General features: G+C 39.1%; 1 protein-coding gene across 5 annotated transcripts in view; it reads right to left on the bottom strand.

The window, feature by feature from the left end:
* Positions 1-23,582, bottom strand: part of PIK3CB (phosphatidylinositol-4,5-bisphosphate 3-kinase catalytic subunit beta) — a 282,887-nt gene that overhangs the window by 18,827 nt on the left and 240,478 nt on the right. For all 5 annotated transcript variants that reach the window (XM_027650417.1, XM_027650418.1, XM_027650420.1 and 2 more), the window contains 11 exons: positions 21,389-21,574; positions 18,595-18,820; positions 15,758-15,981; positions 12,930-13,112; positions 12,504-12,674; positions 11,578-11,655; positions 8,893-9,144; positions 8,207-8,303; positions 7,209-7,339; positions 4,235-4,288; positions 3,315-3,503 (listed from right to left, as the gene is read on the bottom strand). In XM_027650417.1, the coding sequence (XP_027506218.1) occupies positions 3,315-3,503; positions 4,235-4,288; positions 7,209-7,339; positions 8,207-8,303; positions 8,893-9,144; positions 11,578-11,655; positions 12,504-12,674; positions 12,930-13,112; positions 15,758-15,981; positions 18,595-18,820; positions 21,389-21,541 (1,758 nt within the window). In that variant the 5' untranslated portion in view covers positions 21,542-21,574. The remainder of the gene's footprint in view (positions 1-3,314; positions 3,504-4,234; positions 4,289-7,208; positions 7,340-8,206; positions 8,304-8,892; positions 9,145-11,577; positions 11,656-12,503; positions 12,675-12,929; positions 13,113-15,757; positions 15,982-18,594; positions 18,821-21,388; positions 21,575-23,582) is intronic.

Here is a 23,582-nt window from a genome sequence, read left to right as displayed (position 1 = left end):
AAAAATGAGATTCATGGAAAGATATAAACATTATCACAGTGTAATGGTCTGCAAGAAGTTGAGTGTTATTTAAATATGAATTCTGTCAGGATAAGCAGGTGACCAAAACAACATTCGGGTTCACCCCCTGGAGCGAGTGCTGTGTTGGTTACTCTGGTCAGACTTGCAGTTTGGCCAAACTGCTCTGTACTCTGTACACAATCAGACTAAAAAGTTTCAATACCAATCCAGGAATATGTTATTTTATTACTTTTTAAAAATCAGTCTATCAAGTAGGAATGGTCTTACTATAAGCTCATATAATTTTTCCTATTAAAGGTTAAAGATCAACCTATTCCCAAAAAGTGTCACAGGAGTTGGGTTCTATTTGGGTAAATACAGCAAAAGGCAGCTACAGCAACTTCTTTAAAGTGCAGTGAAATAATTGTGCACATCTGTACAGCAAACAAGTGATTTTACTAAAAATGCATCTTGTACCACAGCACCAGCCTTCATGCCCTTGGTTACTGACAGTCACTTTAAGGAGACTCTTTCTGGTCAAACAGTCACATGACGAGAATGACGTGTTTTGTACCACTGGTGCGGATCATATTTCTTTGAAAATCACCTGTCTGCCCAAATGAGGTTTAATTACCCAGGTGAGATGTGGATTTTTACAGTATTTGAGCAGTTTAGTAATTTTTATAAGAAGTTTTGTTTCAGATCATGACTGATAAGCTTTTTTATAAAATATTTAATAGCCTTACAAAAGATATTCCAATGGTCACACATTGGAATATGTTGCCCAGAGAGACTGTGGAGTCTCCATTGGTGAAGATACTCCAAATGCAGCTGGGCACAGTCCTGCTCAGGTGACTGTGCTTGAGCACAGAGGGCTGCACTAGGTCATCTCAGAAGGTTCCTTTCAACCTAAGCAACGTTGTGAGTCTGCGAAATTCCTTGCATTTAAGATCAAAGTGGACACAAGATTTTAAAATTAGTCTGTATGAATAATTGCTGTGCTTTTCCCAGAGGACTACTCAGAAGACTGGTTCAGAGGGTACCTTGGGAAACAGCCCTGGAAAACAAAGGGTCCAGGAGGGATGGACATGCTTCAAGAAGGAATTCTTGAACGCAGGGGAGCTGTCCCAGTGAGCCGAAAGGCTAGCCGGCGGGGAAGACGACCGGTCTGGCTGAATGGGGAGATTTTGAAGGAAATTTGGGGAAAAAAGAGAGTTTACCAACTATGGAAAAAAGGGCTGGCTACTCAGGAAGAGTTTAAGAATATAGTTCGGTCACGTAGAAAGAAAATTAGAGACAAAGGCACAATTTGAATTCAATCTAGCCACTTCTGTCAGGGATAACAAGAAGTGCTTCTACAAATACATCAATAGCAAAAGGAGGGGCAAGGAAAACCTCCATTCTTTTATGGACTTGGGGGGGAACATAGTCAACAAAGATGAGGAAAAGGCTGAGGCACTTAACAGCTTCTTTGCCTCAGTTTTCAACAGTAAGACAGGTTGTCCTCAGGACAGCTGGCCTCTGGAGCTTGTAGACAGAGATAAGAAGCCAAATACCCCCCTGTAATCCAGGAGGGAACAGTCAGCGACCTGCTGAGCCACTTGGATCCTCACAAGTCTATGGGACCAGATGGGATCCACCCAAGGGTGATGAGGGAGCTGGCAGAAGAGCTCACCAAGCCGCTCTCCATCATCTACCAACAGTCCTGGCTCACTGGGGAGGTCCCAGATGATTGGAAGTTGGCAAATGTCACGCCCATCCACAAAAAGGGCCGGAAGGAGGACCCGGGAAACTCCAGGCCTGTCAGCCTGACCTCAGTGCCTGGCAAGGTTATGGAGCAGATCATCCTCAGTGCAATCACACAACACCTACAGGATGGGCAAGGGATCAGACCCAGCCAGCACAGGTTTAGGAGGGGCGGGTCCTGTCTGACCAGCCTGATCTCGTTTTACAATCAGGTGACCCACCTGGTGGATGAGGGGAGGGCTGTGGATATGTCTATCTTGACATCAGCAAAGCCTTTGACACCATCTCCCACAGCATTCTCCTGAAAAAGCTGCAGCCCATGACACAGAGGAGCACTCTGTGCTGGGTTAGGAACTGGCCCAGAGAGTGGTGCTGAACGGTGCTGCATCCAGGTGGGATCCAGTCACTAGTGGTGTCCCCCAGGGATCAGTGTTGGGCCCAGTTCTGTTTAATGTTTTTATTGATGATCTGGATGAGGGGATTGAGTCCATCCAGCAAATTTGCAGATGACACCAAGCTGGGGGGGAGTATCAATTTGCTGGAAGGCAGGAGGGCTTTTCAGAGGGACCTGGAAAAGCTGGAGAGTTGGGCTGATTCCAATGGGATGAGGTTCAACAAGGCGAAGTGCCAGGTCCTGCACTTTGGCCACAACAACCCCCTGCAGTGCTACAGGCTGGGCACAGAGCGGCTGGAGAGCAGCCAGGCAGAAAGGGAGCTGGGAATTTGGATTGACAGGAAGCTGAACAGGAGCCAGAGTGTGCCCAGGTGGCCAAGAAGGCCAATGGATCGTGGCCTGGATCAGGAACAGTGTGGCCAACAGGTCCAGGGAAGTGATTCTCTCCCTGTACTCAGTGTTGGTGAGGCCACACCTCAAGTGCTGTGTCCAGTTCTGGGTCGCTCAGTTCAGGAAGGACATGGAGGGGCTGGAGCAGGTCCAGAGAAGAGCAACAAGGCTGGGGAAGGGACTGGAGCACAAGTGCTGTGAGGAGAGGCTGAGGGAGCTGGGGCTGTTCAGCCTGGAGAAGAGGAGGCTCAGGGGAGACCTCCTCACTCTCTACAACTCCCTGACAGGAGGGGGGAGCCGGGGGGGGGTTGGTCTCTTCTCCCAGGAACCAGCAGTAGGAAAAGAGGGCTGGGTCTTCAGCTCTCTCAGGGGAGGTTTAGGTTGGATATTAGGAAGAAATTTTTTACAGAGAAAGTAATCAGCCACTGGAATGGGCTGCCCAGGGAGGGAGTGGAGTCACCATCCCTGGAGGTTTTTAAGATGAGACTGGTTGTGGCATCAGTGCCATGGGCTGGGAACCACGGTGGGGTTGGATAAAGGGTTGGACTTGATGACCTCAGAGGTCTTTTCTAACCTGGCTGATTCCATAATTCTGTGACTTCTGAAATGCATTTTGTGGTTTGGTTTTCGTTTGTTGGTTTTGTTTGGGTTTTTTTCAGAGTTCTTCCTTACGTGTCCAGGCCATGGAAGGTACACACAGAAACATTTCAAAATGGAATGAAATCCTATTTACTGATGATTTGACTCCAGCATTTTTCCCCACCATCGTTGTCTTTTCCCTTACCTGAGCAACATCTTCAAGTTTGTTCCATTTTAAAGAGAGCAGCAGTTTGGGCAATGATTGTGGGAAATTTTCACGACAGTCATATCGCAAAGTCCAAATGAGATCCATTTCATTTTCACAAAGCTGAGATAAAGGATCTCTTTCCATTATTTCTTTTAGCACAACATAAAACTTCTTACCACCTCGACCCTAGAAAATGAGAAAGGTACAATGTTGTGATAAATTCAGTAAGATTCTTATACTTTAGCTCAAATATCAGCAACCTCACAGCAGGAGGAATATCAGATAAAACTCATGGAACACAGGGGAGTGACTAATGTGTCTTTCGTTCAGATTTCTTAAGCTGTAAGCACTGCAGCTAACAGATTTCAAATTCAGTGTGCAGCAGTTTCTAAAAAAACAACTAAACTTTGGAGTTAATGACACTAGATGGCAATATTTCTGTTTTCCAACTCCAACATGGAGAATTTTCATTAGGATGCATATTTCTTCTTTTGTTTTTCAAATGATGACATTTAATAGATACATGTATATATATTTCTTTTAATTAAAAACAAAAAAAAACCCAACAAAACCACTTTTCCAATAATAACTAGAAGAAAGTATATTTGCCAAGTAGACAAACACATATTTTTATCTTCTAATCTTAACTTGTTTTCCACATCTAATGTAAATCTTAGCTGTGTTCCAAACCCATAGAATATGCAAAGCTTTTTAACAAAATATAGCCAAGTACAAAATATATTGGAAAAAGCAGATATATACATGAATTTTAAGGCAGTTCATCAAGTGAATTATATAAGAAAACAGAGCCAGTAAACTCTTATTTGAGCTGTAGACTTCTTTATTTCCAGATTGATGTAGAAGAGCCAAAAAACCCCAGAAAATTAATTTTAAAATAGTCTTTAGATGATGCTCACCGCCATTGCAGCATTGTCACTGTTTCTTGCAATCTCAGCTGCCTTTTCAAGTATCTGCAAAAAGTTGTATTTAAATACATTAGATTTAACCCCAAATCTGATCGCATTGAAAGAACAAACATTACAGAAATGAAGTAGATAAGGAAATTTTGCTATCTTTTATATAGTTTCAACACTATTCTTTTGTATATACAGTGGTACAATATGGTGTGCTCCTTTTCTAATCTGCAGGACTAGGGAGATCAGGAATAGCAGTGCTCATGATTACCACCGTTTTTTCCTCTTCAGCACTACTGAGCTAAACAGTCTTTCTGATGGCACCTTGTTTTCCATTTCTGTTTGCATTTCCTCGTTTTTCAGTGCAGCAAACCAATTCCTCAGCTCTAAATTATCCTTTGCTTTCTCATCTCTACTTCTGCTGTTTTCAAGGGCACTGTTTCCACACCCCCAGATCCATACTTCTAGCTCTCCGTTCCAGTATGAGTTCACAGACTCAGTCTCTTCACCACCTTCTCAGATTGCCCACATGATCTCAGTTAGTGTTTCCAGGTACTTCCCCCACCTAACACCAGGACAAACCATCTTCCAACAAGAACTCATGTAACAATACAGCGAATATTCCACCCACAAACTCTCAGCACCAGCTATTACACAGTAACCCTCAGAACCAGGAGCGCTACCTTTGTTAACAGCAAAGCAACATTTCCCCAAAAGCTCAGCTCCGAGTTACTCTTTTTAATGTTTTTGGCCTTTTGAACGTTCTATCTGGTTTTTGAAGTTTATGTAATAAACCACAATGCTAATTAAGTGTAGCTGTAAATACAGTTCTTCAAACAGTTCTGCACACTCCTGCAACCCTGGACAGGTGTTAGGATGGTGACTGCCTGGCCAATTAGACCAGGTGAACTGGTCCAGTTGGCTGTCTAACCTAACTGTAGGTATGTCTGTCTACAGTTGGCAGATGCCGCTGCTTTGAGGAATGAATCATAAAAAGAAATCTCAGTTAAGAAAAATGTCTAAAGAATCACACCATCTCCTTTCCCTCAGAGCTCTGCCTCTCCCATCACCCAGGATTACAACAGCATCTCAAGACACAGGTTCAGCAAGACTTGTGCTATCTTCACTCAGGTAACGTGAGAAACAACAAAAGACTACAATAATCAGAGCATAAATACCCAGCAGCTAAAACCCTTAAAAAGGTACACTAACTTGTTTTATTTCTTCTTTCTCTCTATGAACCTCTTATTAATATCGTGTATTACATCTGCTACTCAGCCACAAAGCTTGTTTACATACTGTGTGCGAAAACATGCATAAACAAAACCACAATGTCCTAATTCTATGTTTGATGCTTGCCCTCTCCTGCTTCCCAGTCTGCAAATAAACTTTGAAACTCTTTGCAAGTCCAGCTTTGCTCAAGTGAACCCCAAGTGTGCCAGCAGCACTGGTCATTAACCAGCTCTTGCCTCACACAACAGCTTCTTATCAATGGTCCAGGCACTTCTGCTCCCTCAGCCCCAAACTCACTGTGCAGGCAGGTTGATGACATGATTGAACAGTTTCATCTAGTTTTGCACATTATGTTTCCTAGAATAAATATGTGGCACCCAACTCTCCATCTTCTTGGCAAAACCAAGCAATAACACTGGGAAAATTAGAAGCAGTAAGCAAGTCTCAGCTAAGACCATTCTGAGAAACAGACTCTTGGTTGATATAATCCAAGCAGCTACAACGTTACTCCTGATTCAACAGAACCTTCACCTGAAGCTGAGTTGCATGGGATGGGGAAGCCCCTTAGACATCATCTTAACATCACTACACTGAGTATCTCACTATATGTGATTACTAAAGAAATACACTTTTATCTAACCTCTCTGTAATATGCACATCAAAGCAGGTTTTTTTCTCTTTAGAAATTACATACATATAGTGTAATGAGCAAAAAACTTAAAGTACTACAAATAAACCAATGTCAAAGCTGACTAAAATATGTCCACTATGAAGAGTCAACTGGTCAGCCATAAATAAGGCAGCAATTAGTCAGCACTAGTTTAGTTCTCACTGCATTTCCAACGCTGTTTTCATAAAAGTACTGACAAGGGGATGGGGAAAAAAATCAACTCAAAATCAAAACAAAAAAAATCTGTCTTGTTACTTGATTTCATTTTGATGAGTCTTAAACCCCAAATCCCCCTTTGATCAAGCTGATTGAGTTTGGTGGTTTCAGTCTTTTTGTTCATGCCCCCCAAAAGGTGTAAAAAGGTCTTTTTCTCTAAGTGGTTATTGACTTACCCAAAAGCAAAATTCAGACTAATGTATATATATAAGTGAAACGTTGTTTTTATAGAGCATCATTAGCTGTCTGGTTTAGACTTATTACTTGTCTTAGCTTTATTTACTAGTTTGTGAACAACTTTCTATCTAGCCTTCACCCTTCAGACAGTACCATATGTATTCCAAATATACACTTCCTTTCTAGACAGATATTCACATCTGCAGAAAACTGCAGGGCAACTTCAGTGGATTTAGTTCAAGAGCAGACCTTCAGAAGTCCCTTTTCACACAGTATTAAGAGTCTATTTATCCTTTTGAGGACTTGAGCTCATAAAGCAGTGTCCCAAGGAGTGGGTAACATACATTTGTACAAAGAAAGAACAGATCTTTATGGATCACAGGCAAATACAGTTTGAAAGTTAGCAGATAAATTTAGCTTTTTGTTAAATCATACATATGGGAAACTGACTGTGCTTTTGACCCTCAAAAGACTATGTACAGACCATTTTTAAGAGTATAAACTTCAAAATAGACCCTGAAGTCAGAGCAGTGCCACTCACACAAGGCAAGTCTAAAAAACTGCAGCATGTTGACTAAAGGGCAGGAAGAGGGGAATTCACTGGAAAAGGCAGTGTTGAAAGGAAAGAAGTAACAGCTATTTACACAAACTTTCATGACTTATCTTTAGGTCATAGCTTACCTTATCAAAGGGAGGGTAATTAATAGGCTGTTTGGAATATTCCTGAAATCTAATGTGCAAAGCTGTTGCATTTTCAGTGTAAGGGTTAGTCTGGACGGTTCCCATGGGATTCAACATTTCTTCAAGTTCATCTGAAACATTGACCAAACAATTGATATTACAGGCCAGGCATGAATTAAAATTTTAAACCTCTGAAAGGCAAGGATGCAGTAAGAAGTGTCTTAACGTGTACAACAGACAGAAGCATGTTCTGCAGCACAGCACTTTTAGTATGGTGCTCTGCATTTCCAGCATAAACTATCTCCAACATTCCCAAACGCTGGATTATCACCCAATGAGAAACTGGTTTTCTCTTTCATCACAGTCAAGGGAAGCTGAGATATCCCTATAGTGAAACAAATCCCAGGAAGATCTGCAGCTTCTGCAAAGCAGGACACACATTGCCTCTGTATTAAATAGTATCGAGGAAGAGTTTTAAACCAATTTTCTTTCAGCACTACAGCAAAGCTGACACAGGGTTTCTTGGGATGGAATGAAGAGTGACATGGAGGTTTCAGACACTCACTAATCAAGTTGAGCATCAGGGAAGAAGACAAAATTGCAACTCACAGTTTTTGCTGATGCAAATATTGCCACATACATTATAATTTATCTATTTAGTTTAGGATGCACAGCAGAGGGGACCAAATGAAACCTAAACTGCTCCTTAAAAACAAGTAACACTAGATATAAACATGCATGTATTTTTATGTGGTTTTCCTTCCAGAACAGATAAAACTTTTAGAATACTACTTCCAAGCAGACTCTTGCTCTTCCTCTTTCCTGATAAACAATACTTTCAAGAAAGAGACTAAGATGCTACATATTTATCCACATAAAAAATACAAGCAGTAAAGACACTATTACAGGGGAATGGGACATGCATACAGTAAATATTCTACTACTTGATACTACATTCTCCAGTACTTAAAGCCCAAATCTTAAAACTTAGACTTTACCAGGAAATGATGACCAGCTGTGCAGTACCAGTTCTCCATTCTTCAAGTGTCCTTTATAATCAAACACCATGGTATTTACCCAGGCTACAGGATAATGCTGTTAAAGGAAATTATTTTTACATGGAAACTCAGACGCCAGCAAATATTATTACAAAGCAAACACTACAATATAAATAAAATTGAGAGGGTGGTTCTTTTTTTTTTTTTCCAAATAGTGATATCTTTTGGAAAAGCAGTTGATCACATGCTTAGCTTTCAGCATGTACTCCAGTACCACTGAGGACAATAAGGACTTAATCTTAAGGGCATCGCTCTGCCAGTGTAAAAATACCCATTTCCCTGAATGTGAGCCTTTCCCTGAATCTAAGCCTAATGCTAATTTATTTCATCTTTTCCCAATCACAACTCATCTACAGTTCAGAATAAAACTGACCTTTTAAAATACAACTCTTTGAACAGCTATGTGACAACTGACTTACAACTGACATTTTTGTGCCTTTTTCAGTGTCTGAGAAGTATCAAAAGCTTTTTCGTACCACGTCTTAATACATAGGCTCTTTTTAACTTTTTATTTTCATTTTGCATTCCTGAACACTTAAGTGAGGACAAGGAAAAATTTCTGAATGTTCATTTCAATATAGCTCAGAGGTCACTCAAGAAAAAAAAAAAAAAAAAGAAATAATTACCACTTTTCCTGCTTTCCTAATTGTTTGGTATTTGGAAGGATTCATTGCCTTAGTGGACTTTTTTGTTTTCATCTTATCCATCACAGCATAAACTGCAAAGCAGAGCCTTGCCATCCTTGGCAGATCACATACATTGATTTCAAACTCCAGCTCTTCATTCCAAACGTGGTCACTTCTCCCAGATATTTCTGTGCTTACAGTAGTTTTACAAAGGAGCTCTGTACCATGGAAAAGACCAGCCCTAACATGAACCTGCCATAAAGAAACAAAAAAAATTAAGCTTGTCACAGAACCTAGAGAATTCTCCATACAATATTATGCAGAACGTACATATATGAATTTCAACAAACAACTAAACAGAATGAAAAATTTAAGATAAATTTCCTGAATACTAATTCAAGTCTCCAGGTAGAACTAATTTATGCTTCAAAATGAGAAAAGCTTGGGGGTTTTTCCAGCTTAAAAAGAAATAATTTTTTACTTAAACTGTTTATAAAAATCTACAGAGGGGACACTGATGACTCCAGCATCAGAAATCACCTGTAATAATAATAATGACAGTGTACATGATTTCCAGGAATTGTTTCATCTTTAGCACTCAAAAACCAACAAAACCAGGTAGCTTGAAGGATGAAAATAAGGATCAGGAAAGCAGAAGAACAAATAGATAAAGAAGCTGGAGCTATTGGCACTGAAATGAAACACATTACAGGTCAATGCATTTCTGTTTAATAACATATGTACACAGAAAACTGCAGAGTGAAATATGCCAACTTCTTTCAGGTGGCCTTCCAAAAACACCAATATGAGATAGAAACCCACAAGTGTAATCCTTTGGTAAACACCTAAGAGAAGTTCTCGATGTTACAGTTAAATGTGTGACAGTGATCTGATGTCTCAGGTTCCCTAAGTTCCTAATCAACCTTCCCAACATTTACTTTAAGCTATCATATTATTTCTGAGCACTGCAAGGGAAAGACAGATGTTTCCAATTTGATACAGGTTTTGGATTAAAAAAAAAAAAATAATTCACCTTTCTAATTCTACAATTTCTAATCCTGTTAATGTAAAAGCTTGGGTCCAGATTTTTTTCTTTGCATTCTGACACTTCCCTTTTACTAATGACACTGTGTGTACCAATGGTGCAGTCAAAGAGCAACACAAAAAGACAAGCAATTTCAAATGTCATGCATTTGGATAACGGGGTGTTAGACAGATCAGTGAGGTCACTTGTGCTCTAGGTGAACATACTCAACCCAGCTCACATTATTGCAGTGCTACCCATCTGACAAATGTTTTGTTTCCCACCACAAACACTGCATTTGTGAACCTTGGTGGTGGATTCAGCAAAAAGGGATGAATATTGGCTTGATCCAAAGCACAGTGGGCGTAAATGAACAATGGCAGTGAATTAAACAGCCTTAGAATCAGGACTAGAAAACAAATGAGTTCTCAGTAGTGACAATTTCATAACAGTGTAGACAGACAACACAGGGAAACATGCACAAGTTTGCAGGGCTGCTCTGTACATTCTTGTTCTTGGGTAAGCACAGGACTTCTAAGTTTTCAATACTAAAAAGCATTCAAAACACTAAATAATACTTAGATGGTGCCCACAGGCGCTAATACAAAAGAATTGACAACTTTTCCTGTTTCTTATAATCAAAGTATTTTCTTTTTCCTCTAAAAACATACTCAAATTAATCAAAACTCACCTTCTTTTTTCCCCTTCTTTTCTTTTAAAAACTTGAGAGTTTGCAGAATGCAGAGATAAGAAAATATTAGAACTAACTAATGGTTTAGACAGAGAAGAGGGAAACATCTAGTTTTGCAGGGATGCATTTCCACAATCACAGTGTCTCAGGAAGTAAAATATAATTATGGTTCATTTTGCTATGTAGTAAAATGTAGGATTGTTAATTTACAAGGAGGTTGTAACAATAGCTTTGAATGAAACAAATGCACCAAGTATCCTGAATAAAGCATCAGAACAGCAAATATCAGAGGCTAACTGGATCTCTTCCTTCTCTACATGACTGGTTATACAATCTATTGATTGCTAAACAAAACAAAGGAAATTAATGTTGTTGTATCTCACAGGAATTGGTCTAAGTAGTTTTGCAATAAATTCCCATGTGTTAACTTGTGGTCTGTACAACAGTCAGTAGCCCAGTCATGTACATTTTTACAGGAAGTGGTATTATAGATTTCTTTCTTTGTGTTCCTCATGTTTAGAAAATAAAAGACAGATTGTATAGAAGCATACAGTCCATGTTTAGACACAGATATTTAGGACTACAAAACCCCTCATGTCCCACTGAAAAACATCTAATATTTAATCTGTGTCAGGTGTTTACAACAGTCTATTTTAAATAAGCCTATTTCACATCAATATCAGTACTTTACAGACACCATCTTTTAAAAAATTAAGTACTGTGTAAACATTCATGTCATTCTGTCACAATTATTGCAATGTTGTAGTGCACATATCGAACTTCAGACAACAAAGGAATACTTTAACAGTAAAGCTGGATTTTTAACCAATGCTACCAAGGTTATTGGGAATAACTAAAAATGCCTATACTTTTGCTGAATTGAAATCTGTATGATTTTGAGTTCACTTAACATTGAAAATCATTAAAGTGATGAACAGAATGTCTTCTGATACTAGACATAGTTACTTACTTTGGCATTTTCCTCTGTATTTAGTTTATTACCCTTTAACAGAATAATCTTGAAAGGGTTGGAAATATCCCATACACTCTGAGAAGGGAAACAAAGACAAGTTCATTCTTCATCAGTGTAACATTGAGACTTATTTTATAAGCTACACATTTTAAGCAAGTCGTAAATACAAACAAAAATGCACTTTTAAAAATACAGATTTGAAATCTTAATGGATAAGTTGGTCAGCAATAACTACAAGGAGACAAAGTAAAAACTCAGCTGAAAGGGGGTTGGGGAGGAGAACATACATCACGTACTACTACTGACAATTCAGAATAACCCTTCAAATTTATTGTTCATTCTGAATAACTACAGAGTGTGTAATAGAGCAAAGATCTGTCCACATTTCTTAGAGTGACAGCACATAAAATATAACTGTGCTGTAAGGCCAAAAGTTCAGTAATAAAGGAAGCACCAGATTATAAGAAAGTTAGATGCCTATTGTGGCAAAAATTGCCATCACTGCAGTGGCAGCATCACGTGCGATATCTGGGCTAATACAGAGATCCCAGAGCACTGCTGCCCAAGCCAGTGGAGTTCCAACAAAGCTGGAGAACCCAGGTTCTCTGCAACAACTTCTCCAGCTGTTGGTAACAGATTATTACCCACTCTTCCGGGCTGTGATTTAAAGTACAATCAATAGCAACGGAAAGGGGAGGAATGGATGGCGGAACAGGAGGAGCAGGATGGATGAGGTGAGGGAAGGTAAGAAATTTCCAAGAAGCCTCAAGGTCTGCTATTTCTGAGGTAAATCTCACAAGCAACAGGCAGTTCTGAGTACATCCAGGTGACCTACACTGGCAAACAGCAGTCACAGCACAAATCCCAGGATTTATATTTCCTGGGTTCCTTTCGGCTATTAGACATTCCCCATATGAACTTACAGTTGTCGCTCTTGTTTTTTTTGGTGGCAGAGGAAGAGGAAGGTTGGATGATTTTCGGTTTATGGCAGCTTCTATGGCAATCATCTCCTGCTCACACATCTTCTTGATGGTGCAACACTCAACCAGAGTCAGTTGAGGGAGAGTCCTGTTCATCACACAGTTGCGGATGTACTAAAAGCCCAGGGAAAACAGTTGTTACCAGTTAGCAGAGTGTTTCTGCAGCAACTTTGAAATCAAAGAAACAAATAATTCATTACAAAGACACAAAGGGAAGGGTGCACACGTATTTTACAACTGGAGAGGGCTGCAGACATGAAGAGACAAGGTATTACTGCTCAGCACAGCCGACCATCCAAGGGGACAGGGAGCACCTTTGGCCAAGGCAGCAGAGAATTGTTACACCAAGTTCCAAAAAATTTTATGTACCTGAAACTGAATTAACGGGTGATCACCAAAAACATATTCTAGCCTTCCACTAACTTGCAGCACATAGTCAGCAGGATCAACTTCCTCATCTTCTTTTCCATGGATAGTCAAACGTTTTCGGATTGCCAGCTCATTCAGCTTGATGGGATTCATGTTAGGAGACACCTGGAAACTAAATACATCCTAACAAAACACAAGCAGGAATACTGAATGTCAGACTTGTCATAGTCAGATGTACAAGGTTTAAATTGTAGCATACATAATAAAATAGAGTAGAAATAATAACTGCTAAAACCAGTCTATTTAACAGTTAATGTCTATATCTTTAGGGCAATCAGAATAATAAAAACCCTAAAAGCTGCAAAATGCCAGGTCCCAAACTTTTATATTATCAGAAGTACTTTTAAGAACACAGATCTTTATCTTTCTGATTCAACAGTGATTTAAAGACTTTTAGAGCAATGTACTGGTCCAGCAGCTTGCTTTTGGAATGTGACTGATGGAACAATAAATCATGCACACATTCCAAGGTATTTAGTAGTACTAGATGTGCTAATTTTTCTTCTTTCTGGCCACCAGCAATCTATCCTCTTTCTAAGTATCACTGTACTCAGAAGAAAAAGAAAACTTCAAGTAATAAAGCAGAAGAAACTGTTAATGTGATTAATGTACAAAACCACCATCAAACCAGGAGGAGAGCAGAAAAGAGGAGTAGCAGTCAACACCTGTAGCACTCTGAATACAACACGCAAAGACTCTGCATTTTCTAAGAATTTTTTTAATCAAACCTTTAGAGTCTATTTGTATATTTCCAAAGTAACTCTAATTTCAATGTACTCTAAAAAGATTAGGGAAGAAATCACTTTCTTTCGTAAGTAAAAAAACCAATTATATTCATTTCAAGTTCCTAATGTAAAAGATCTGTGAAATCTTTCATTTCCCTTAATCTATCACATTATGCTCTGCAAAGGTTTGTTTGCAAAGGTTGATTCAGGGAATTCTGAGGTTTTGGTGTGTTTTTGATTTTTTTTTTAATTATTATTTTTTATTTACACACACACAATTCTGAAGATGCAAGCATCCTAAACCCGGTTATTAACAAATGTGAAGTATTGTCTGGCTTACATTCTTTTGCATTGTGCTTTATTTATATAGACATTTACTGGTAAGAAGCCAAGCTGCCCTAATGGAAAAACCACGCTGAAGTCACGCTAAATTAATTCTGTATTTTCTCAGTTTCTGCATGGTTCACCACAGCTTCCCCCTTTCAGAAAGCTGCCACACTGGGAAGGCTTTCTCCTAGCAGTGGGTAGACAAGGAATAACACTTTTCCTTTCCAGAAAGCTGGCGCTCTCTGGCAGCTGCCTTCCTTCCCAATTGTAGGATGTGATACATATGTCACAGAAATGAGGATCAGCCTCTCTTGCTCCAGAGATAACCAGGGAGTTCTTATAGCTCACCCACACCTTCTAGACAAAAAAGTATTTTCTCTTTCTCACTCTTACAGCTGAAAGAACTAAAAGACCACAACAGTCTCCTAGGATGATTCCAGTGCTCAGTACAAGTAGTAAGGTCTGGAACCGAGTTTACTGCTCTAAAAAGCAGCTCAGATTTGAACTCTTAGTAGTTCTGAAGGTCAGAGCTGGCAGCAGAAGTATTTCAAACATTTGAAATGTCAGCAGCCTAAGCTATTATAGCAGCAGGCAAATACATTCTGCACCAGCATGAACTTTTGCTCTGCTTCTGTACTGTCAGCATATGCATATATATGCAGTATCTTAATCTAAAGCTGACAAACCCACAGATACTCTCACTACTGGATAACTACAAGGTCTCTACTAAGCCAAAGAGGACTGCAAAAGGTTTTGTTATAATACACCTATGCACCTAACATCAGCTGGTGTTCCTGGTGACCCCATAGAGTATGCACCTCTACAGTTAACGTTCCCAAAGGCAGATTTGATCTTTCCATTTTTTTTTTAAGTTTAAAAAGATAGCACTAGAAATTACACAGTTTTGAAAATAAAATTATCTGAATCATTAGAAAATCAGTATCTAGCACCTGGGTCAAAAGCCTGATGTATTTACACACTTGTGAGATTTTTAAGGTTTCCAATGCTGATCATTCACAGTTATCCAGAAGAACAGAGTGAAAAAAGGAGTAACGGGAATGCTGGACTCAAGCAGAATCACAGTAACTTCAACATCAAAAAATGTGAGGCTAAAACATTTTAGGTTTTTTTGGCGGAAACGAAAGGGGTTCTTATTTTGAAAATAAGCTATAGTTTTGTTAGCCAAAACAAAAAGGTAAAAAAATGTCTCAGTGTTTTAATTGTCTCTGTGCATTTTTAGAAGAAGGAATACTAATTCTTTTCTTTTTAAATGCATTGCTCAATCTATTGAGCAGACCAACCCCAAAGATGTTCGAGGAGCCACACACAGAGGGAAGTGTGTTGAATTCACCAGCAATCCCTGATGAACTGAGCTTAAAACTGAATGCTAGTGAAGCAACACAGTAACAGTTGTCCAAAAATAGTCCTGACAACTTTGAATCATGTTTTATGTTTAAACAAATGTGAAATAATATAGAATATACAAGTTGTGCATTTTGCCTTGAGAAGTAGAACTGTAATTTGACTTTAGAAGTTCAGTTCTCAACTGTAGGTTCACATTCTCACTTTCTTTCAAGAGTCAAGGACCCTGGTGGTAGAATTTGCATTTTAAAGCAAACACTACAATGTTAGTATTCTATTTCATTTACATCAGTCCCATGCTAACTGAGATCTGGGTAAAAACAGACACAAAATGTGATGAACAACCACTCCTACCTGGCAGTTATCAAAATGAACAGCCACTACAAGATTTCCACTGTAGAGCTTATCTTGGAAGCTCTCTGGGATAACAGGTTCCTGCTCTGGTGGGTAAGTGTGTTTTAACCAGTCCATCCAGGAGAGACCCACAAGGGACTGAATCTTTTCCTCGCTGATCCTCCGCATTTTAGCTCGGAAGTCGTTCACTTCAGGATCTTGTAAGGCATCGAACTCATGGAGACCTGAAAGAATTCAAACAAGCAAAAGGATATATACCTGAACCAATGTGTCTCTTAGGTACTATTACATGGAAAAGCCAAGCTCACCCTGACTTTAATACTGCTTGGAAAGTTTTAAGTCTCTCCTCACAAGAGCAAATGAAGAGAAAGCACAGCAAATGCATCATAAAGACCACAGAGCAGAAGAAGTGTCTGCAAATATTTTTTTTAATCTCACAGAAAGATAACATCATCCTTTTTAGTTGTGTTTAAAAGTCAAAAAAGAAAATCTTCTTCTCGGATCAAAATGGATCAAAATGGCAGGATTGAAATTTCAGCCAATCCAAGACCAGTCAGGTTGCTTTTCCAAAATATGTGAAGAGAGAATTCACAGGGCAAGTCCTGCCTGACCAACCTAGTGGCCTTCTGTGATGGAGCAACTACATCAGTGGACAAGGGATTGACTATGGATGCCACTTCTCCAGATTTCTGTAAGGCCTTTGACACAGTCCCTCACAACATCCTTCTCTCTACATTGGAGAGAGATGGATTTGATGAATGGACTGTTAAATGGATAAGGACTTTTTTGGACAGTCACACACAGAGGGTGGTAGTCAATGGCTCAGAGTCCCAATGGACATCAGTGACAAGTGGAGTCTCTCGGGGGGCTGTATTGGGATCAGTGTTATTTAATATCTTCATTAATGACACAGACAGAGGGATGGAGGGCATCCTCTGCAGACCTGAAGAGGACACAAAGCTGAGGGATGCAGTTAACACTCTTAAGGACAGGATGCCACCCAGAGGGACCTGAACAGGCTTGAGAAGTGGGTCCATGGGAATCTCATTGAGGTTCAGCAATATCAAGTGCTGGTGCTGCACCTGGGTCAGGGCAAACCCCCGGTATCAGCACAGGTTGGGGATGAACAGATCGAGAGCAGCCCTGCTGAGAAGGACCTGGGGGTGCTGGTGGGTGACAGGCTGGACATAAGCCATCAATTTGCACTCACAGACCAGAAAGCCAAGGTGTCCTGGGCTGCATCACCAGCAGCACGGCCAGCCCATGAGGTTCCACTCTGGTGAGACGCCACCAGGAATATTGTGTTCACCTGTGGGGCCCCCAACATAAGGAGGACATGGATCTACTGGAGTGAATCCAGAGGAGGCCATAAAGATACTCAGAGGGTTGGACCACCTCTGCTGAGGACAGGCTGAGAGTTGGAGTTGTTCAGCCTGGAGAAGAAAAGGCTCCAAGGAGACCTTAGAGCACCTTCCAGTACCTAAAGGGGAGGCCAATAAGAAAGCTGACAATAGACTTTTTAGCAGGGCCTGTTGCAACAGGACATAGGATAATGGTTTTAAACTAAAAGAAGGTAGATGTAGATGATACATAAATAAGAAATTTTTCACAATGAGGGTGGTGAAACATTGGCACAGGTTGCCCAGAGAGGTGGTGGATGCCCCATCCTGGAAACATTCAAGGTCAGGTTGGATGGGGCTCTGAGCAACATGATCTAGTTGAAGATGTCCCTGTTCACTGCAGGAGGTTGGAATGAGACGAGCTTTAAAGGTCCTTCCAACCCAAACTATTCTATGTTTCTATAATGGAGAGTCCACACAGCTGTGACTCCTTGGTACTTCAGGATATGTAGGGCCTGCAAGTGTGTTTATCCTTTCTCCTGAACTTAGAAGGACATTGTCCAAACCACACAAAGCACTGAACACCTTTTTAGAATGAAACACTAAGTACAGAAGCTCAGACAGGAACACTTTTTTCCCCACTGCTAAGGTACAGAGAAGGGGTTGCAGAAGGAAGGGCCACACACAGCTATAATAAGCCAAATATTCAGTCACAGAACGTGAATCTCTCAGAATCTGTCAGAATCTGTCTGAATGGTTAAACTGACTAACTGTTCCCATTGTTGGCTCTAACAAACAGGCAGACAGTGTATTGCTGAAATCTAAACAAAACCTGCAGTCTTTATAAGGGACCTAACAATGGTTCATTGTTTTAAAACAAGAGGTATGACCTCACACCACCCTGTCAGTCTGGATTGTATAACCAAGCAGAGTAGATTTAAAAGCTGAAAATTCTGACATAACATCAAGAATAAGTTACTGTGAAACCTTTAAAAATAGCTTTTCATTGTTTGATGAAAATCAGTGACACAATTGAGAGCAACAAAAGAATCATATTGTTAACCAACTCAGACACCATATGTAATAAAATCATAATAATTCTAGTTCCTTCTGTGTAATCAGTTAACTGTTGAGCTATTCATGATAGCACTGTTCAAGGATTATGCTTTTCTTCACTTAGTAATAATAATAAAATTATAAATATTTTCTCCTCATCTACCAAAATAAAATTTTCTCTTGAATGATGCAGTAATAAAATATAGTGCTGAAATGCAATATAGAAAGTAGCTTTAAACAACTTTCATGTTTCATCTTGAGCATTTAAATCCTTTCCAACTACATCAGTATTTGTTTGAGAAAGGGAAATACTGAATTTTTAAGAGAAATTTTTAGAAATATTTTAATATATTTTTAATATATTTTACCTGCCCAATAAAGACCCTCATAACCAACAAAGTTTACACTTATTTAAAAAAAAAAAAAGTTAAATGCATTTACCTTTGCCTATGAGGACACCTATTTTGGAATCCAACTTTTCTCCTGGATCACAATTCCTTGTCACTAGTTTAAGGACAGGAAGAAAGGGTCTAACATCACAAAGTCTCCGGGTTTCATCCTCTAATTCTTCATGTACAGCAGTCTGATTCACACATGAGAACATGTAAGAGTCAATCTCCATGAGGAGGTGGAAGAGTGGATAGGCATGTGCCTGCTTCCATAACAGCTGCAATGAAAACAGGTAAGAAAATGAAACAAAACAAGAAAGCATGGACATATAGTAGGGTATTTCCATTTGTGTGCCCAAAAGAACATGAAGAGTAGCATGTTTGCTAACTTGGTTCATTTTTATCTCTCTGTATATTATTATATACCTACTTTGTCTCATTTTTAGCCTCCACCTTGAGGTTACTTTTAAGTAGCAACGTGTGTGATAAATATCCCAGGGGCAAAAAAATACACAGGGGATAAGTACCATGAAGTGATGAGAGAATGGCAGCACTAGTCCTCATCCTGATCCTTATCCTTGGATTCCCCAGCACAGTCCTTTTTGCAGTGAAGTTGCAGCACCTGGGCTGTCACCACAGTTAACAAAGCACTTATTTTGGATTTTGGAGCCAGCCACTCTTGACACCAATCAGCAAAGTGCTGCTCTCCTCCATCCATTCCTACAGCTTCCTATCAAACCCTTCTTCCTCAAGACACATCTGTATTTCCTTTTTCCAGTAATTATTGTAATATATGGACAAGAAGTTCTCACTATGGAACCAATTCCTGAACAAAAAACCCACGTTGTCTGGAGAAGCTTAAAGTAAATTTATTTGTAAAGTACAAATCTTTGGCAGAAATCAAAATTGTAAGTAAAGTAAGTTCTCCCAACCTAAGTACTACTCAACTCTTTATCTGCAAGAATATTTTTGTCCTTATTTTACGGATCAGTTTCTCAAGCTTCTTTCAAAACAGGAGCTGCAGGAGCAATAATGTAATGGCTAAAACCTCTTCTCAAATAATTGCAGCTGAACCAAACTGCTTTTGTGGAACTGAACACATCTGCATACATTTCACACCCTTGTAACAATGAATTCTGTCTGCCAGAAATGTATTCCAGTGTATTCTGCACAGCTGACTGAGAGCTCAATCCAGCAGCTATCTTTGGTGTTGAGCAAAAATTCCAGTTTCAAAGGTATCAAAAGATTAAATCTATTATTGCCTCTCCTCCTGAGTTGTGCAACTTCAATTTCCAGCTACTGGTACTTCTTATATGACTTAATGATTACAAAATTTACAAAGCCATGAAGTCTCTGAAATTGGCTTTCACTGAAAGCAGACACTGTCCATCACCCACAGCATGGCCTGGTAAAATTGAAAATTCCATAGAAATGAAAAGTTCTTCAGCCTTCAAATAATTGGTTATTTTACTCCCCCCCCTTATTTTAATTGTAACCATTCCATGTACAAGATAAACTCCTTATATTTGCTCTCAAGTCCTCTATTTATATATCCAAGAGTCCACACCCTATGCCTTGTCACAGCAACGTGGTGGGAGCAAAGCTGCTAATCCAGTTTGCCATCAAAGTCTTCATTACTTTCTGTTTTCAAATACAGTGATTTCCAGGAAAGATCTCTGTAGTTAGGATCAACATTCCTTTTCTTTGAAAAAAAACAGCTAAATATCAACAGTACCTGTTTATAGCATGCTAAGTTCAATGTGCCACAACTATCAAGAAAACCTGACAGCTTAGTTCAAGTCCCTTATTGTTGTCACTTACATGCTTGTTTTTTTAAATTCTTTAGCAGTTGAAATCACTATCAGTTATTCCATTATCTTACTCACCAACTAACCTGTTATGTTGCCCAGGTTACCCTTTTAATGACATTTTTCCAATCAGAATTATTTCAAGTATTTGAATATAGCACAAAACTCGGATCACTTCAATTTCTTCTGAAGTGGTCCAGTACCTGAGAAAATACTTCAGTGTCTGGAAAGTTTCAAATTCAGTGTAAAAGAAATTAAATGAAGCTACTACTGATTCAAAGAAAATAAAGTCTATAAACAAGTGAATCCTGTCAGACCGAATAGGCCTTAAAAACAATATACTTATTTACCAGAAAATGCAATGGAAGGAGACATCACACTTCTTTATTTTCTTTTAGAAATTTATTATGCTCAAGGATTAGATTACTTGGTGTTGTAATTCACTCACTGCCCTGTCTAAATGTCTCCACATGGCCACTGTCTGATGAAAGATCAGTAGATTGTTCTTTAATATCTCTGGTTATTTCCTTATGTTCTCCCCTTTGATTTAGATATTCCCTCAGATTTTAAATTATGCCCTAACTTGTATGAAACCTTTAAAAAATGACAGACAGACTTTTTAAAGCCTCAGGCTTTGGTATCCATCAAAAGAAGCAGGAGCACAATCTATGACTTCTATACTAATTAGACACACTCATCAGAGAAATGTTAGATCAATAAACAATGTATTACCAATGTGTTAGAAAAAAGATTTAGAGCAGCAATGCAGTGTTAAGGTAGAGCTATTAATCTCTGCTGAACTGTAACTATCAGCAAGGAATAACGTCTCCAAACCTTGCCATCTGCCCAAAGCCCTTGCAAACTCCCATATACATATATATTTTTATTAGTCACTCTGCTGTGCATGTGCCTTCAACACATTATTTTTATGTCTACTCAAATTCATTACTTGATTTGCCAAAAGGCACATAAAAATCAGAAACAGCACTCACACCTAACAGAAGCTAAAGTTTAAGTTAACTGCCCATTTGGCACTACCTGTTTAATATGAGATATGGTGGCATCTCGAGGGACATCCAGGTTGATGTAGATTCCAGTGGGCAACAGGAAGTCCACAGATATTGAGCCATCAGCACCAATCTGTGAATCCACTGCCCAGATGTCAAGACTGTCTGTCACAGCAGGAGGCATTATGGAATCTCAATGATATCATAACCACGTGGCCTTAGGGGAAAAAAAAAAATAAAATTCAGTATACTTAACCTTTTATAATTAGACACACATTTTAAAGCCTTTGGAAAGTTTATATAAGTTCTGCTTGTACAGCTCAGCTTACAAGTCTGGGGTCTCAAATGCCAGTATTGCAAACACATAAGCATAGTTTTAGTCATTAATGTTATTTAAAGGTAAAGCACTATCGTTGAGATGTTTATATCATTGTGACGAAGTAATAAGAGAAAAAACTAACTAATTAGAAGTTAGCTAAAACAAAGGTAGAAATTAATTTCAGGTTTTCCCTAAAAATTTACTTGCATAAAACACAATCAAAGTAAGCTTCTTGGATGAAATATGGCAATATTTCATATAAAAACATGAGTAGCTCCATTATTTTATTTTTTGCAAGTTTCCTGTTAGTTGCCCACAGATGTGGCCAGTGACATATTCAACTTGAAAGTCTCTATGAATAGCAGGAAAAACATCTTCAACTCTATTAGAAATTGACATTTTCCTCTAAAGACACTTATCTCAATTTGTTTTCACCCTTAAAGAAAGATCATCCCCTATGAACTCAACCCACTGTGCAAACCACATCCATTACAGGGTAGGAGGGAACTCTGGGATGTACTTCAGCTCTCTACACTGCCCCCCTGATTACCTGTCCTTTGCATTTCCAGACAGTTTTATTTACTCAGTGCTACCACCAGTTTTTCTGACCTTCCAGGTCTTCTTTTTTGATTGCTCTTCTCTAAAGAGTTTTCTCTTCAACCACAGCTCACTGAAGGATTTACCTTCCTCTTCTTCCAGACAATGCTCTTCAGCTGACAAAGGGGTGGGCAGCACCGAAAAACACTATTGTGAAGATCTTCAATAAAGACAATTCACCCCCACACCTTTCTAATTGTTGTTGGACAATGCTGAGATGTGGGAAATCACCATTTGTAAAAGAATATGCCAGAATGTGCAACTCCACTACTGTCACAGCTTTCCATTACTTTTATCAGTCCTTCCCTTCCCTACATGGATAACAGAACATGCCAACAGCATAAAAATCAACTTGCCAGTGCAAAGCTGCCTCAGGTACAGGACAACACCCTCCAGTCTCACCTCGACCTGCCATGTAAATATACTGAATAACAAGACCCACTTTTCCTCAACAGAAGCAACAATTAAGGAGCCTCTGTCATCATCACTATCAAATAATGTTTTACCACCATCATGTCCTCATTTCCCACCCCCCCCCCCAAAAAAAATCCACTACACTGATCAAATTGAATCAAAACAAAAAGAACTGGGGGTGAGGGTGCAGACCTGGTGAAATAACAAATCAGATATGAAGATATTTTACCTGAATTACCACATTTTACAAATGGATTCATTCATTAATGGGCATGCAAAGTTTAGCACGGTGTGTGAGCTCTAAACCGCATACGGAAAAGAAATAAAATGTAATCCCATCATGCAACATAGATTACACTATTGGAATAACACAACATCTACCCAAAAAAATCTAGAGAAATTGTGTAGTTCCTCATTACTAATCAGGAGATCTTTAACAAGCTACTATTTAAATGGGATACTATATTTCTTTTCCTCCATCCAGTTCCTTCTACCCATAAAATCCTGGCTGCAATTCTGTTGTAACTGAAATTAGTAGTCCAAGAAAAATAATAATACTAAACATTTTTCATACTTGGATGCACACACAGTATATTTTCAGTTATTTTATGTGGTCATCAGATTAAAATAAAGTGATACTGCCCTTATAAAACATTACTTGACAGGTACAGCAGCAAGGAAACCATTAATCTGTTCTATGTAGTTATTTAGTTCATAATTCATTCCTGTTTTACTTCAGCATATGATTTTTTTTAATTTTCATCCCCTTTCAGATGTTTTTCCACATTTGCAATTGTGAAATCACTTTAGTGCATCAACAAGAGTTTAAAATGTTCAAAGAGGCAAGAGTTACAAATGCTGCCCCACACCCTGGAGCCCAGGCACCACAACGCAG

This window comes from Corapipo altera, unplaced genomic scaffold (assembly GCF_003945725.1).
Source record: "Corapipo altera isolate COAL_440 unplaced genomic scaffold, ASM394572v1 54, whole genome shotgun sequence".
Taxonomy (NCBI): domain Eukaryota; kingdom Metazoa; phylum Chordata; class Aves; order Passeriformes; family Pipridae; genus Corapipo; species Corapipo altera.
This window is presented reverse-complemented; position numbering and strand designations above follow the sequence as displayed.